Raw genomic sequence first — 16,027 nt, 5'->3', positions numbered from 1 at the left:
AACCAAGCATGCAGCAATAAGAAGCCCCTTGATAAAAAAAATATTAGCCTGGCTTTGTGCATGTCAGTGGCTCAGTTTAATCAGACACAGACCTTTGTATTAGACAGAGGTCTGTACAATCTTTATGATTCAAAACAGACCAGTGGAACACCTATCCAAACCCTAATGTGCAACTGAACTACAAGGCACCTATGGACAGTCAGAACCAGTCTAAAATTCACCTGAGGATAATCTGAACTAATCCAAAATGTGGTCTAACCAACTGAAAAGGGAAGCAGTAAGACATGCAATCAATTATGAGCAGCTGTAGTTGGAAAAGAGTGGATTCTTATGTCATTTTCCCTGAACTTCTCTGTTCGCACGCTCCCCTTTGCCTCAAAAAACACACTTTTCTCTTGTGATTATTATGACGCACCACAAAATCAGACCTTATAAAGACTCCACTCTGATCCACTTGGGTACGAGACATATTCACACACCGACCCAAGATCTGTGGCAAAAACCTACCTAATAACTCTGCCTAATTAGACTGAATAGTTGGACCCAACCAGACTCAGTTCCCGGATCCTGAACTTTTCTTTCCTGACCCTCTCTCTTATGTCGATTTAATAAAGGAAACATCCGAAACATATAAAAGCGAGATTATGCCCATGTCTTTGTCTCTGAAGAAGAACAATGAATTGTATTCTTTATTCTAGGGATGATGAAGGCTTTAAATGTTGATGTTGTATTAGAAAACTAAACGTCTTGCATTTGTAAGATTAATAATAATCGGTTATCATATCCGTATCGGCCATAACAAACAGGTACTGAAGAGATGATAGTTACAGGCCCTGAAATTACATATCGGTGCACGTCTTACAAAAATAGCAGAAATCCTATATCACCATGTTTAACCGTTGTGAGAGCTTTGCTCTGTTGGTTGTTCCTACTAAACTATGTGACTATGACATCTGCAAACACACAAGGACAGGAAATGACAATAACTATGTCTATGTTTGCGTCTGTATCAGGGACGACTCTGTGTTTCCTGTTGCCATAGTAACTCCTGCAACAATGATCTCTGGAGTTGAGGCTCTTACATGAGGCCTGGTCTCCGTTGGTCTTGGAGGCAATGTCGTTCTTAATATGCCGCTCTTTGGTTCCCGTGACCTCCTCCATCTTGCGGATCTCAGACATGCAGAGTTTGGAGTTGTAGTGGAAAAACATGCGCCCCTGCAGGATGGTGAGCTTATGTTTGGACCAATCCCAGAGCTGCCGCAGGTTCTGGTTGTCCAGGGCATAAAACGAGTAATTTCTAGAAATGAACACATAGGATTACATGAACATACTTTTCATGATGCATATAACACTTGGCTTGAAAAGGCGTCTCAAGAAACATGAGTAGAAAAGTATTTCAGAATGCCTCCTCTACAATTTGCATCATATGTTGATCCTTTGCCATTTCTACTGTAAGTGTAGCCCATTGTGCTACAACTGTCTCCGAACCTCGTCTGAATGAAGCCTCATATATGATTTGAGAAAGTCTAACCAAAAACTGCTACCACAGCAAGACATTTTGAAAAGGTCAGTCCTTCCGCTTTTAACTCATAATTACAGGAGGAGGCTCTGAAATGGCGAGGATGAGATGGGCTCAGAGGACGGAGTCTCACCCGATTTCCTGTTCCTCTCCACGAATAACACGGAGTTTGCGGAAAAACGAGAGGGACACAAGGGCGTAGGAACGTCGCACTGTCAGGTAGCCAGTGATCTCCTCCAGCTGGCCCAGGCTGGCCTCCAGTTCAGCTGCTATGTTGTCTACAGAAAACCAAAAGACACACGCCTTTAAAGTGATTTCAGCAGCATACTTGGTACAAAAGCTCTCAGACAGTTTTTCATTGGCAACAAACTGTCCTCTACTGTCTGTGCTCTCAAATTTGGGTAAATTGTTTTTTCCAATTTCAAATACCAGAAGCATAAAAGTTGTGAAATGATGCACTGATATTTATTTACTTTGGTATGGGAACTTCTGTGTCTAATTGCTAAGGTTCAAGTTCAATGTACTGTATTAGCATTGTCTGCGTTTTATCTACATGGATTTTTTGTTGTTCAAATAGTTCAAATTTCTTACATACGCCACAATACCCCTCTTGGGAATTACTGTCTTGTTTTCTGGTAGGTTTCACAGTTGTGGCCTTTATTTTTACGTTGTTCTTTGGTCGACTGACTTGCTTGAGTGTGTGTAACGTGCAGCTCTCTTTGCTGTTATCTGTTACCAAACAAATCGCAGACACTCACTTCCTCCCCGCAGGTTGATGACCAGGCTCCCGTTGAGAACAGTGCAGCCTCGCAAAGCCTGGGCAGCGGTGACAGAGTCCACAGTCTTCAGACCCATGCACACCTTAGGACAGAGCCCTGCACAGGGAGTGCAGTTAAGTCTGTTGAACAAAGGGGAAATAAACACCGATTAAGAAACTGTTCAAGACAATGTGTCTGCATGATAATAATGTGTGTTAGTGTCACAAGTTAGACCTTGGAGATGCCATAGAAGCACAATGAGCTGAAAGATGCTAAAAACTTCTGCAGAGCTTAAGGGGAACTGCAGAGTCTGGTGATAAGTCTCTTAACTACATAACTACATAACTACAAGTGATGTCTTTCACAAACAAGTAGCCATTTGATCTACTGTTACATGAAAATATTGATCATAGCTGCTTTAAATAAGCCCCTGGCTGCACTGCATGCATAACGAAAACAAGTAAACTTCACTCACTCTTTCGAATGGCAGCTTGAACTTTTGTTTTGTTTTAACTAAAAGTGAACTAACCCGAATGCTTGACCTTCACAACCGAGCTAAACGACCTGGCTTACGTAATGTTTTCATAACAAGTCTCTCCTCATAACAGGTATATGGTGCTGCCTTTGTGTGCCAACCATATTAACCTATTTCCTGAGACGCCATCTGTACAATCTGCACAGTTATAATGCGGCAAAGTGCAAACTTTGATGAGGTAAAATCCAAAGTACACAGCGATCTCTGCAGCCGCTCAGATTCACACAACAGCCTAATAAGACATCTTTCAGCAGAGACACATGCTGCACTGAACATTTTTTTGACTGTTTCAAATTGAGCGGATTAAGGCAAAGATTAGGACAATGACCCCGAGCAAAAAGCCCATCATTGTCTAAGTACTACATGTGTTAAAAGTATTTTTTGCCGCTGGCTGGTTTATGAGGTGAGAATGACTGTGTTCAGCAACAGTTGAGTAAGTTGGCAGGGCCATTACAGAAGCATGAGGTATTTCTTTTGTGAATGCCAAATAATGGAAGTGGGTGGCAGCTAATGTGTTAAAGTTTTTATTGCATTGTATAAATACGAGATGAATATAAAACATAAGCATGCATTGTTGTAGTAGCCATGTCGTACTTGTAAATGAGATTACTGAAAACTTTCAACAACAAAACAAAATTTCCACATAACACAAAGGCCTCCCATAAAAAATAAATAAATAAATAAAAAAAAGGATAAAAAAAGTGTGTCTGTGTCCTGTAAATAAAATAAGGTTATTGCCATTGTTTCTTTATGTGGTTCATAACTTCTCTGATCTATCTTGACCTTCTTCCCCCTCCCCAGTGCCATATCTGCACTTTCAGCCTAGACAGTCATAACGCCATGGCAGTACGCCGCTTATCCACAGAGCACTTTCATTTCCACAGCTTAGTTTAAAGCCAGCAACAGGAGTGAGATGCCATAGAGAAGCGATGAGCAATAAGGGGAACAGAAAGAGAGGCAGTGTGGAAAGGCGGAGATATGAGTACAACTGGGTTCACCACAGGTCAATAGTAGCTCAAAGGTTTAGATGAGTAAGATTGTTGATTTAAACCCTTGGCCACATCGGCAGATCAACATCTGAGGCTCCTGCTGACTAAAGTTGTTACACAGAAGATTTGAAGTGTGGAGCTCTTCATTAGACAATACTACCTCCACTTCAAGATATGAAAAGCTGCATAACTCAAATGTTTGATTTATTATAATAAATCAGAGAACTTTAATTCTTGTAGCTTTAAGCTCCTATTTGGATATTGGAGCCTTCTTTTTCTACTTTCAAGCATTGGACCTGCTGGGCTGAAAAAGAAAATCAGTGGCACTCTTTCCTTCTCATTAATCACTGGGATGCAGTTGAACAAGTACTTCACCCTAATCTGCTCCAGTGAAGCTGGATCTGAGTTCCACTAGAAACCTCTCAGGTGTAAATGTACAATGCGTAACTTGATGAATGTGAAGCTGCATGTGGCTCAAATGGAGATTATGTGCTTGGCAAACTCAGTGGATAAATAAAGGCTGAAAACACACATGATGACACAAACACCGCAGCAGTCGCGCAGCCACTTTTCCTTGTCATCACGGTTGTCAGTGACAGACTGTCTGGACTACGCGGTTTCTTGCCAGACAGACCCTCTATTTCTTTGCAGCCAGCCACAGGGAGTCAAGGCACAGCACCCCAGGGGACTGACAGTCTGTCCCGAATGTCTCGGACTCCTGTGGTGTTTAACAGCGAGCCAGTCAACTAGCCGTGTTGTAACAAAAGACAACAGGTCTTGAAAGATCCAGCTGCGGTTTCAACTTCTGCCTAAGCAGAATGATTAGGGCTGTTTTGGAGTGTCTGTTCTTGCAGGCACACCCATACTAATCAACAAGCCTGTCACGGTCAATGAAGGTGTCAAAGGGATGAAGGTCATTGGCAGGCCAGCACGAGTACAACACCCGTCTTTAGAGAGGGAAGTCTGTGCGGATGCAGCTACAAAGATACACGCATAACAGGTTGTAAACTGCACATTTACAGACAGGGGAACACATTTGCCTATAGCTTGCACACTGCAATGCAGACACCAGCGGTAGGTAAACAACCTTCAATTTTGTGCAGCAAGTGGGCGACTAAAAAAAATGCAGCAGATGGATACGGAGTCAAAATCAGAAACACAGATGTGCCAGCCTTCCTACTGCGCTGCACCACTTTGACCCAGCTGTCTGCAGTCTCACTTACACATACAAAAGAAGCGTATGTGCACATAGTGCACAGAGCACCGTCTGACCTTCAGCTCCTGCACTGTCATTCTGTGCTACAAAAACACAGTGACAAAAGCAGAACTAGTATGTTTTTTTTGCATGTAACAATTTTTTTTTTTTTTTTTTAATTTAACATGCCAGTACTTTTTTCTTTCATTGAAATTTTTGTTATCCGTTTTCTTTTCTCAACATTATGAAGGGTGGTGGGATCTGTTGTTGCTATTAGGGCTGCATCTGACAACTATTGTCAGTATCAGTTTATCAGCTGATTATCTCCTCAATTAATTGATTAGTCTATGCAACATTAACAATGGCCAAAAAATGCCATGCACAATATCTCCAAGAGAAAAGTGACGTCTCTAAAGGTCTTGTTTTGTTGGACCAGCAGTCAAAAACAAACAATATTCAATTATGATACACAACAAAGGAAAGCATTAAACCAGATATCTGAGATGCTGAAGAACTGAACGATGCAACTACTTTACTAATTGATTAGCAAAGTAGTTGCTGATTAATTTTCTGTTGATAATCTAATCAGTTAATTAACTACTTGCTACAGCTTTAGTTACTGTCCTCGTAATGTTCAATGGAGGATCATTTGCTCTTAGTGGACTGCTAAATGACATCCTTTGTGTCTGTTAGAAGATAAAAATCAAAAATAACGTGCCCTCACAAATAAAGACGATTACCCATTTTGATCGGAGCCTGCGAGTCAAACCCACCAATCAGGTCTTACACAGTAATCAAGTGATTAAAGTCTCTTTAATAATAATAATCTTTCTGTAATAGGCCAAATGCATTTATAAATTAAAGCACTGTTTTTATTTTTAGCTCCCTAAACCGGTACGTTTTAAGGGAAATTGAACACATGTAGAAGAATCAACAGGTTGACAAGCTCCTACAGTGTGTAAAGCCATTGGATTAAATTCTGACCTGTACACGTGTTTGTGTGTGTGCGTGAAGAATATTTAGCCAGCGTCACTGATCCAACATTGTTCCTTCAGGCCATTAAGAGCCCATCAGACCGTCATGCGTGTCCACTTACGAGGAGGAGTTGACGGTCGTGTAGCCGGAGGGACACTCAGAGATGCAGGCACCGTTGTGGATTACGTACTCATGGCAGTCTGGGTTTTTGCTGCGCTCCTTCTCCCGCTTGCATCTGTTGTGGAGATCCTGGCAGAAGGCAAAGGAGACGCAGCGCCACCCCTTGTAGGTGAAGTGGTTTTCAGGGCAGCGCTCGACACAGTTACCGTCATGCTGGAGGCCGCGACAGGCCACGCAGTGACTGGCTGAGTTGGGCTTCAGGCAGCCGCCCAGGCACTGGTCGTGGCAGCACTGGTCTTCCTTGGTGCAGGCCCGGTGTTTGCACTGAACAGGACACACTGCAGGTAGGAGAAGAAGAACAATGTCAGGTTAGGGAGGGAGTTCCTCACACGAAACCAAGGTGAGTCATATGAAAGAAAGGGTTACGTAATAAGGTTCCAGTTTGAGGTGCAGGAAGAGAGGCACAGGAAACAGGAGCTTATCACCCAGAGGACATAGGTGATTTTAATCAGTGCCATGACAAATGACAGTAGGTCTCTAAACATGTAACTCTACAAAAATCTCATATGGTCATATTTCTCTGTCAGCAGGAGTCAAATCCATCCTCACTGCACTTGCCAGCAGTCCAGAGGACCATCTGCCATTGGCCAACAAGCATACTGAACACAAACAGCAGGGGTCCAACACTGGTTGACAAAGACGGGCACTTATCCAGAAGGCTTGGTGAAAGTGAGACAGAGAGGAAAGAAAACGATTTGACACAGTATTTTGCAAGTGAAACACGTGCAAGATGGCTTTGCTCGTTTTCGTAGATTTAAAGCTCGTTTAATGGACTAACAAAACAGTACTGTATATTGGGCAAAAGCTATTGCATAAGAGCTGGGAAACATGGGAAAAAAACATAATAATGAGAAGACATTTTTCTGATATAAGCACATATCACAACATCTGCTTAGATATGGAAAATCCCACATCAAAGTGCCTTGTTGATTAGTGCTGAATCAACAGAAAATACATTGATTAACTGGTTTTAACTTTTAACTTTGATCTTCATTCAAAAATAACAGTTTAAAATATTTTTTTTCAAAAAGTTATTCTATCATTCCTGCGGTCCCATTGGATTTATTTGCAGCTCTGTATCCACTTCACATTTTTCTGCCTGTGAGTTTCCATTAAGAAGATTTCTTCATAAATTACTAACCACTGGTCCTTTGTCCAAACTAGCTTTTTTACTTGCTTTTAACAGTATTTTAAGCAAATACCCATTGGTCAAAGACATTGCATAAAGTACAATACAACTCATAGGGATCTTATAGCCATATTTCATTTATTGAACAAAAATGATAAATATTGATTGGTTCCAGTTTTTGAACTGCTGCTTTTCTTCATTTCATATAATTGTAAATTGAATATTTTTAGGTGTGTAGGTGGTGGTTGAACAAAACTAGAGATCTGAGCTTGAGGAAACTAGCACTAACGTTATTATAAGATGAAATCATTATTATAGATTAACCAAAAATACATAAGAAATCAACTGATGATGAAAATAATCCTCAATTGAAGCCCTACAGTTGATGTAGACGTCATACGGCACTTCATCATCTCATGATATCAAAATAATCTCACTACATCATTACAGTGACACATAATAAACACTGATGCACTGCTAGCCTCTTGACTGTCATAATCACGGTATAAACAAGCCACAAATCACCTCAAGGAGCTGCACAAAATTTAAGCCAAGGCCTCTTTCCTGCAACAAGGACACACAAGCTCCTTGTGAGCACGCGGAAAAAACACTTACAGAAAGATATAGTGTCCTGACAGTCACACAAACATGCAAACAAAGGTTCAGTGGTGTTTCTGGGACGTTAACACCTTCAACTAAGGATAAAGACACAAGTCTGTAGGTTGGCTGTGCATACGTCTGCATGTGTGTCCGCCTGTAAATAAACGCGTTACATAACAGACTCTCAGGATTGGCAGGGGTGTGTGTGTGTCAGTCTACCACAGTTTATATGTGCGTGTGTGTGTTGTTGTCTCACTGTAGGTGTGAGGACAAGTGTGCAAGGATAGGTGGAGGCTTGACCTGTCTGCTGAGATTAGCCTCTCATCCACAAGGGCCAGATTAAGATGGTTCAGCAGCACAGGAAATAATGAGTTGTTGAGGTTAGGGGCAGGTTACAGGTCAGGTCGTAAATATGTGAGCATGCAAGTCTTTTATAGGTCAGAACAAACATTTAACCATGTAAAGCAAGACCACATTTGGGTGCCACACTACCAATTACGAAATACAATGAATCTCAATAATCTGTTATTCTTTGCAACTCTCTTAACTCTCTATTGTTAAGAATGACTCAGTGAGCATGTGTCCAAAACTGCTTGGCTTCATTAGTGTCATGAGGTCAGCCCTTAAACGAACAAAACAACATGGACCCCCTGTCCTCTCACATTAACAGAGGTACGCTCCTAAAGCGCATGAAGAGTGTATGTTTGGGGAGGGCAGCAGCAATATGAGAATGGCAGTGAGAGGGGGGAAGCTAAAGGGGGCAGAGTGCGAGAAAAACAAATGATATAACCACCTTTTATCTGCGTCAGTCTGCTAGTCTAAATAATCTACCCCACAATGGGATTTACAAACAGTACCGAAGATGATTTCCAACCCTAAAAAACAAAAATTGCATCTAATTTTCCTTCCATTTCCAAAGTTCATTTCAAAAGCTGCCCTTCAACTTTTCCTCATATGCATGTACGCACAAATATGCACGCACACACACACACACACACACACACACACACACACACACACACACACACACACACGTACACACAAAAGCTTTGCTGTCTGCTCTGAGTGACTCCTGATCCTGCAGCAGGGCTCCATGCCGGAGCACAGGCCCAGCAGCAGATCCACCCTCAGCCTTAGCCAATGTGTTGGCTAGCTGTAGAAGCTAGCCATTCAAATGGCCTCTCCCATCTCCAAGGAAGACAGGCACACGGTTTAACCCTTTGTGTTCCTCTCCCTTCTCTTCCCTCCCAGCCAGTCAGACAGCAGCAGGAGCAGCAATTGGAGGAATGCAAAAAACCGACACGAGAGCCACATAGTAACAGGCTGGGGCCGAAGTAAAGTGAGCTGCACTGCACTACTCTCTCAGTCTTCTCACTCCCACGAAGCGGCTGCTTTTATGCTAAGCTAAAGCACAAGTAGTGTTATTAAGTCATACTAAGTACTTTTGGTTTCTCACTGTCATGCACATACACCTTTGCTGGACAGACGGAAGAACACTGCCCTCCAGCAAAATATCAGAATTTTTATTCAGAAGTCCTTTTTGAGAGAAACGTGGTGCTCTCTGTAGAAGTGGGTTCAAACTCCCGCTGCGTCGACTGAACAGCTCTGTGCCTCGGGTGATGCACCATGCCTCATCATGTCTACAACTCATTAGGAGTTTTTACAGACTTCATTGGCCCTGGAACAGCTGAAAATTTTCCATCCAGATCGAGATGTGTTTGAACAACTGACAAACTGACTGAAATTAGTTTAACACTAAAGTAATTCCAAACACTTTGTTGATCTGTTTTTTTTCCAGTGTCAAATATGTTTTTGAATCATGTCTGGTAAAAAATATTTTCCTCCTAAACAGATGTAGATCATTTTGGATGATTTTGAAGTGAAATCCATCAAATGTTGCAGCAGGCCGGACAAAACAACACATGAGGACCTCATCTTTGGCTCTCCGAATTCGTGATGTGCATTTTCACCTTTTATTTGATATTTTATAGGCTAAATAATTAACTGATTAATCATAGAAATGATTGATAGATTAACAGGTAACGTTGCAGCCCTACACTGAGGCTTATCTTGGTTTAAATGGGACTGAAATGATCAGATTATTAATGGATAAATTGATAAACAATAAAATAAATCTTGGTAATGGCTTAATTGTTTCAGTTCTTTGATCAAGCAGGTTCCAGATTTTCTACTTTTCTCTGTTTTATATAATTTTAAATGGAAGATCTTTTTTGTTTAGGACAACATTTATTTTCACTTTTTTGACATTTCAATCAGACAAAACGAATAACTGATAATGGAAAAGAAATTGTTAGTTGCAACTTTACACTTTTACACGTTTAGGTGTAAATGTTACGTGTCTGATGTTTGAACAGCAGCACCGGTGCAGGCACAAAAAAAACAAAAAAACAGAGGTTAATGCGGGTCAGTCCATTTCAGTGACTGATGTCAAGCTTCAGACATGTGCTGAGTGCCACCTGAGAGAACAAGCGGGCAACCACTTTCATGAAGCACCAAAACAAACCACTCACTGTCCAAAAGATTTGCACAGTTCACTTTGCCAGCAGATGACTTGGCCACGTCTGCTGAGCTGAAATCAATGCTGGTAGTTGATCCTAAATTAGCAGTATTATTCACTCTCGGACATCACAGCGGCTTTTATATTACAAACAACGGTGACCACACCGAAGGAGATAGACTTGTTTCTTGTGTGCTTGTCAGAAATGTTTTCAAGGCTGAGACCCTGAGGACCTTTGAGCGGGGGGCCACCCCAAGCCATCTCTGATCTCCCAGAGTGAGGAGGACGCTGAGGAGGCTGTTTGGGGGAGTTTGTCATTCTTTCCTTAAAAACATGCAAATCTCTAAATACAGGCCCAGTTTTTTTTCATCATTATTATTGTAGACCCTGCAGCTAACACAGTTCACAAAGAGCAGAGGTCTTTTCTCAGTTTGGTCTGTGTCAATTCGTTCTGCTTAGCTTGAGTTCGGTCTTGTCAGCATCTCCACTACTTATCTTCTATTTGTGCAGAGTAAAATCACTTGACAACAGTAAATCAATGGGGTTTTTGGGAGACAAGTGCTGAGTCAGCAGTTGGACTTAGGTCTGTTCATGACTGGATACGGCTTTTAAAAAAAAAAAAAAGTCTTGAGGCTGAATGTGTGTCTCTGAACTCTTTATCCTTTATTACGGTGGTTTTCTCTGGCGCACTGGCCAGGGCCTGTCTGATCTCCTGTCATGCAGTTTGTGCAAAGTGCAGCAGGATCACATGGAGGCTGAGGAGCAGCGCTGCAGAAACGCCTGGCTCTTTATCTCATTAGCAGACGATTCATATGGATGAGGCGGGGCCAGAGTCACACAATGACACGCTCAATCCCCGGCGCTCGATATGGTCAACAACAACAAAGTAACACTACTCCAGGCTACAGCGTGACAGAGAAGAATACACCCTGTTAGGGCGATGCCAGCTTGGACGAGGGAGGTGACGAAACAGATCTGTACAGCCTGCCAGCCAACGCCAAGCTTCAACAACGTGGGGTGTCAAAAAGGCAGAAAGAATCCACATCGCTTGCATGGAATGACTCATACAGTTCACAACAGTTCCTTGTCCGCTGCTCTGGACTGTTCTGCAACCAACTCTCTAAGTATACGAAGAGTTTCCTATCTTTGTTGTTTCTACCAACATTAAAATGCACACCAGTAAGCAATTAGTATTGAGTTCATACAGGCAACATGGATTGTACAAAATGACACTGTGCCCTAAAACTCAGGGATTTCTGCCTAAATTTAAGAGCCTCAGTACTTTTCATTAACCACAATCCTCCCTAAAATCATTTTGTGGTGAGTTTTTCCAGGTTCCTTTTAAGGCAGTGATGAAACAACAGCATATTCAGGCGTTTTGTGTTGAGATCATATTAGACCCCAGAAAATGCCAAACAGGACTGTGGCGGTGCGCTGGTTGGTAATTAAAATTCCACGGCCATGACAAGGGTAGTATTTAGTTTCTTATGAAAGAAAGTTTTTGCTGAAGGCCCAGAAGAGAAGAATCTGAGTAAGAACAAATAAAGTGCTATTGAAAATGGTGATCTTGCAATGTTTCCACACTTTTGATATTTTTTAGGACCAACTGACAGAATAAGAGAGCAGCAAGTTGAGTACAGAATTAACTACCAAAATTCTACCTTGAAGTTTGATATACATTTCAAATATGACTTGGATTGCTTCGCACTCGCTGACCGGATATTTAGGGATGATGACGTCATGCAAGAGTTACAAAAAAGGCAAAAAGGAAGGGACAAAGAAAAAGAACGAATTTGCTGGTGTAGTAAATACATATGGAGGAACTAATGACTTGTCATTTTTGAATAATCCTTAGTCAATCAAATGTCATAAAAGAGTAAACAACATGGTGACACTTTCAAATTGCTTCCAAAAAAAAAGAAGATATTCAATTTGCAATATAACAGAGGAAAACAGTTCATTTCCACTAACAAAACAAAACTTTGTGTCAAGCCATAAAGAGCTTAATCAACTAATTGTCTCAACACAAAATGCAGAAGTAACAGCCAAAGCAACATCTAAGTATAATAACCAGTGGTTATTGCTCATTAACCCATCTGCATACAGCTGCTATATCCACTACGGGAAATTTTTAACCAAGACACATATGCAAATTTAAGCTTGCACAATAAATAATTACTTTTGATGCTTGCACTTTCTAATGGTTGTTCCCGACCAGCTACTACATTTGTTTCTGTTGGACACACACAGGTTTTGTTACCACAGACCTGCTGGTACAAGTTCACCCACCTGTCCGCAGGGCTGAACCTGTGACTCATTCACAGCAACAATGTTTTTTAATCCATTCGCTGAAACATCAGAACTGATGGCTCAAAGTCATTTATTCTGCTTGGTGGATTTTTCTGGGAAACGGTTTTGGAAGAAAACATTTTTTTTTGCATCAATTAATCAGGAGTGTGACATCTGAGTAAAATCTCAATAAAAGCAAATAACTGACCACGCCCAAGGATATTTAATTACACAATTAATTAATGACTTTGTTATGACTCAAACAGCCCCAGGCTTTGTTGACTGAAGGCAAACAAGATTAACATCTGAATCAAATTGTGCAGATGATGAGAGAAAAGCTGCGAAGTTGTTTGGAGGGCCTGAAGACATAAAGGACAGGAATTAATTAAAAGCTGAAAACAGCTAACAGAAGAGCTGAAATGAATCTCTGACTGACAGAAAACGTACCATTTTTAATTGATAAATGACTGAATTGATTCATCAAACAAAAATAACCAACGCTCTCGTTTCCAGCATCTCAGATGTGAAGGTTTGTTCTTTTTTTGTGTGTGTTTTAAATCATTGTAGAGCTAAAATGATTAGTCAATTATTTGATTATTTGATTAATTGATAAGTTGGCTGAGAGAAAATGAATCTGCAGCCATTTTAATAACTGATGAATAGTGTGATTCATTTTCCAAGCAAAACTGCTTAACATTTGCTCATTTCAGCGTCTCAAATGAGAGTACTTGCTGGTTTATACGAGTGCTACTGGTAAACCAAATATCTTTTGGTTTTGGACAGTCAGTCAGACTAAACGCAACATCAAATACGTTACTTTTGTCTCTGAGAAATTGTTAGTTGCAGACCTTTATCACTGTAAATGATTGTTTTAGGGCTTTGGACTGTTGGTCAGATAAAACAAGCAATTCAAACATGTCATCTTGTGATGCACATTAATTACTGGGTTAGGACATTTTATATGCATGATTGACTAATTGACAATAACTGACAGATTAATGCATAATGAAAATAATAGTTGCAGCCCTTAAACTAAGAAAATAGATAAAGAGGATATGAGATTCACCCGATATGAGCCAACACTTTTCTTTTTTATTGTTTTTGTTTTAAAGCAAATGAAAGCATGAACACGTGTCACTGACTTAGTCACATGGACACAGGCAGATGTCAGTCAGGACCGAAAATGAATATTGTGACGTCTAAATATTATGAAATACAGATAAGTAACATTAAAGACATGGAAGCAACCCGTCATCAATCCAATTCAAATTAAAGCGTCAAGGAAAAGATCAATAATGTGGCCTAAATGTGATTTAAAAAAAAAAAGTGGTGGCTAATGACCTGGGATTATTTGTCTCATTTTTTTCCTGGTAACCCCTTGTCAGCTGGTCTGACTCAGCAGCAGCAAGGCTTTGGCTGAGACGACTCGGGCAGCAACAGGAACCGTAAACAATTTCATTAACCGGCCCTGGCCTTCGTTAATAGGACGAAAACACACAAACAACATGGGAAAGCACTTTTTGTTTTTAATGTTACCCTGCCACCGCTGTCATCTGAAGGCAGGATATCCAGTTTGTTCGTGACTGGAATAGAAATGATAAAACACTGCGCACTCATTGATGGGCAATTACACTGCCTGTTCGACAGGCAAATGACGCACACCACGGCCTCGAATCTTCATTTCCTTCCAGGGTTCAGTGTCAGGCTGAGACAATGACTACCTCGGTGACTCTGTGACTTTGACTACGTGTCATGACATCAAAACCATTTATGTCATTTATGCAGCGTCACATTGCCCTTTGTCTCTTTTAAAATCTTAATTTTAACCTGCGCCATTAATTTTCTCACTTAGAGTTCAGCGGCCCACAGAAAGAAATAATAAATGTGAGCAGGGAGAAAGTGATCACAATACCAGAGTCACAGAGGAAGGTCTGTTTTATCCACTTCTATGAGAAATTGGGAGTTTCTTCAATGTAGCAAATGATTTAGGGCTTTTTCTTTCCTAATTCTAGTTAATTTATTTATCAAAGGACAGTAAGAAAGCCACAGGTATTGCTGTTTGTTTTGTTTTTTTAAATCTACATCAGGAACAGGTTATGTGAGATACAAAAAATCTGGGAAGTAAACGTGACCAGTGAGAACTCCAACTATAAAAGAGTAATCCAGTGATTTAGCATCATACTCCTCGTGACGGACATCTTAAAAAAAAAAAAAAAAAAAAAAGAACCAGAGATAAAATCTTATTTCTTCTGCGCACCTTCTACCTTATCAAAACCTGGTGCCTACATTACCCACAATGCAACTCAACTGCTGACAGTTTAGTTGGAGATTCGGGTGTGTTATTCCAGTAGCAGCTAAAGCCTCTGGCCAGGCAGAGATCTGGTAAACTCTCTTCTTTCTCACTCCACACCCTCAGATTCTTTTATTTTCATATTTTCAAACTTGTAGTTTTCAGCCTCATTTATGACAAACAAAGCATCAAATCCTTGCATTTGAGAGTCTGGAACTTATGTTTAACTGACTAATTCATTTTCTATTGATTGACTAATCAATCAGTCGACTAATCATTGCAGCAATTTTTTATTTGCAGCTCTACTTTATATACTTTACTTTACTTTCCCCACACACACAACAATACTCCCCAAGACCTGTAAACAGACTTGGGTTTGTAAAATCTCACTTTTTAAAAAAAGGTGTAACAGTGGAGCCACAGTGCTGATGTTTTGAGAAATCAGTAAACATGACAGAAGGAAGAAAGCACAAAGGAACAGTCTCAAGGATTACTATTTCAAATTGTTTAGAGAATAACAGTGGTAGTTATTATTTGAGTTGTATTATAATACAAACAAAAATCTTCTATTTCAACATTTTTCAATTGATTGTTTTTTGCTTTCCTTGGAGCACAGTTAAAAAAACACTCTTTAACAACCTGTAGGGCACCAAGATGCCAAAATCAATAAGATCCGACTCTTTGAACGAGCTACCTTCAACAAAATACTATTTTAGAGAGAACCGGTGCATGATGGTTTTCATTTCTTCATTCATTTGCAACCTTGAGTGCAAAGAAAATAAAAATACTAAGGCCTGGCTCTGACCCAACAGTTCCATTTTGTGGAGTGAGGTGTTGTGATATTAGACAACAGTGATATTTTGCACTCTGAGGCGCACACACACTCATCACTGGCCAACAGTGGAAAAAAATCTGGTACAGGTACAATAGATTCCCATGACAACACAACACATCATTTACCCAAATCACACAAACCTTCTTATTTCATAGAAAAATGACAAAACAAGCTGATAAAACATCTGGATCAAAGTTGTGCAACTAAGATAAAAA

The 16,027-nt window shown here is 40.5% G+C and overlaps 1 protein-coding gene across 1 annotated transcript in view; it reads right to left on the bottom strand.

The window, feature by feature from the left end:
• The window catches only part of insra (insulin receptor a), a 52,443-nt gene that overhangs the window by 16,172 nt on the left and 20,244 nt on the right, over window positions 1-16,027 (bottom strand). The window contains exons 3-6 of the mRNA XM_056392098.1: window positions 6,093-6,429; window positions 2,278-2,417; window positions 1,653-1,797; window positions 1,083-1,297 (exon numbers count right to left, since the gene is read on the bottom strand). Coding sequence (XP_056248073.1) covers window positions 1,083-1,297; window positions 1,653-1,797; window positions 2,278-2,417; window positions 6,093-6,429 — 837 coding nt within the window. The remainder of the gene's footprint in view (window positions 1-1,082; window positions 1,298-1,652; window positions 1,798-2,277; window positions 2,418-6,092; window positions 6,430-16,027) is intronic.

Source organism: Seriola aureovittata, chromosome 12 (assembly GCF_021018895.1).
Source record: "Seriola aureovittata isolate HTS-2021-v1 ecotype China chromosome 12, ASM2101889v1, whole genome shotgun sequence".
Lineage (NCBI taxonomy): Eukaryota > Metazoa > Chordata > Actinopteri > Carangiformes > Carangidae > Seriola > Seriola aureovittata.
This window is presented reverse-complemented; position numbering and strand designations above follow the sequence as displayed.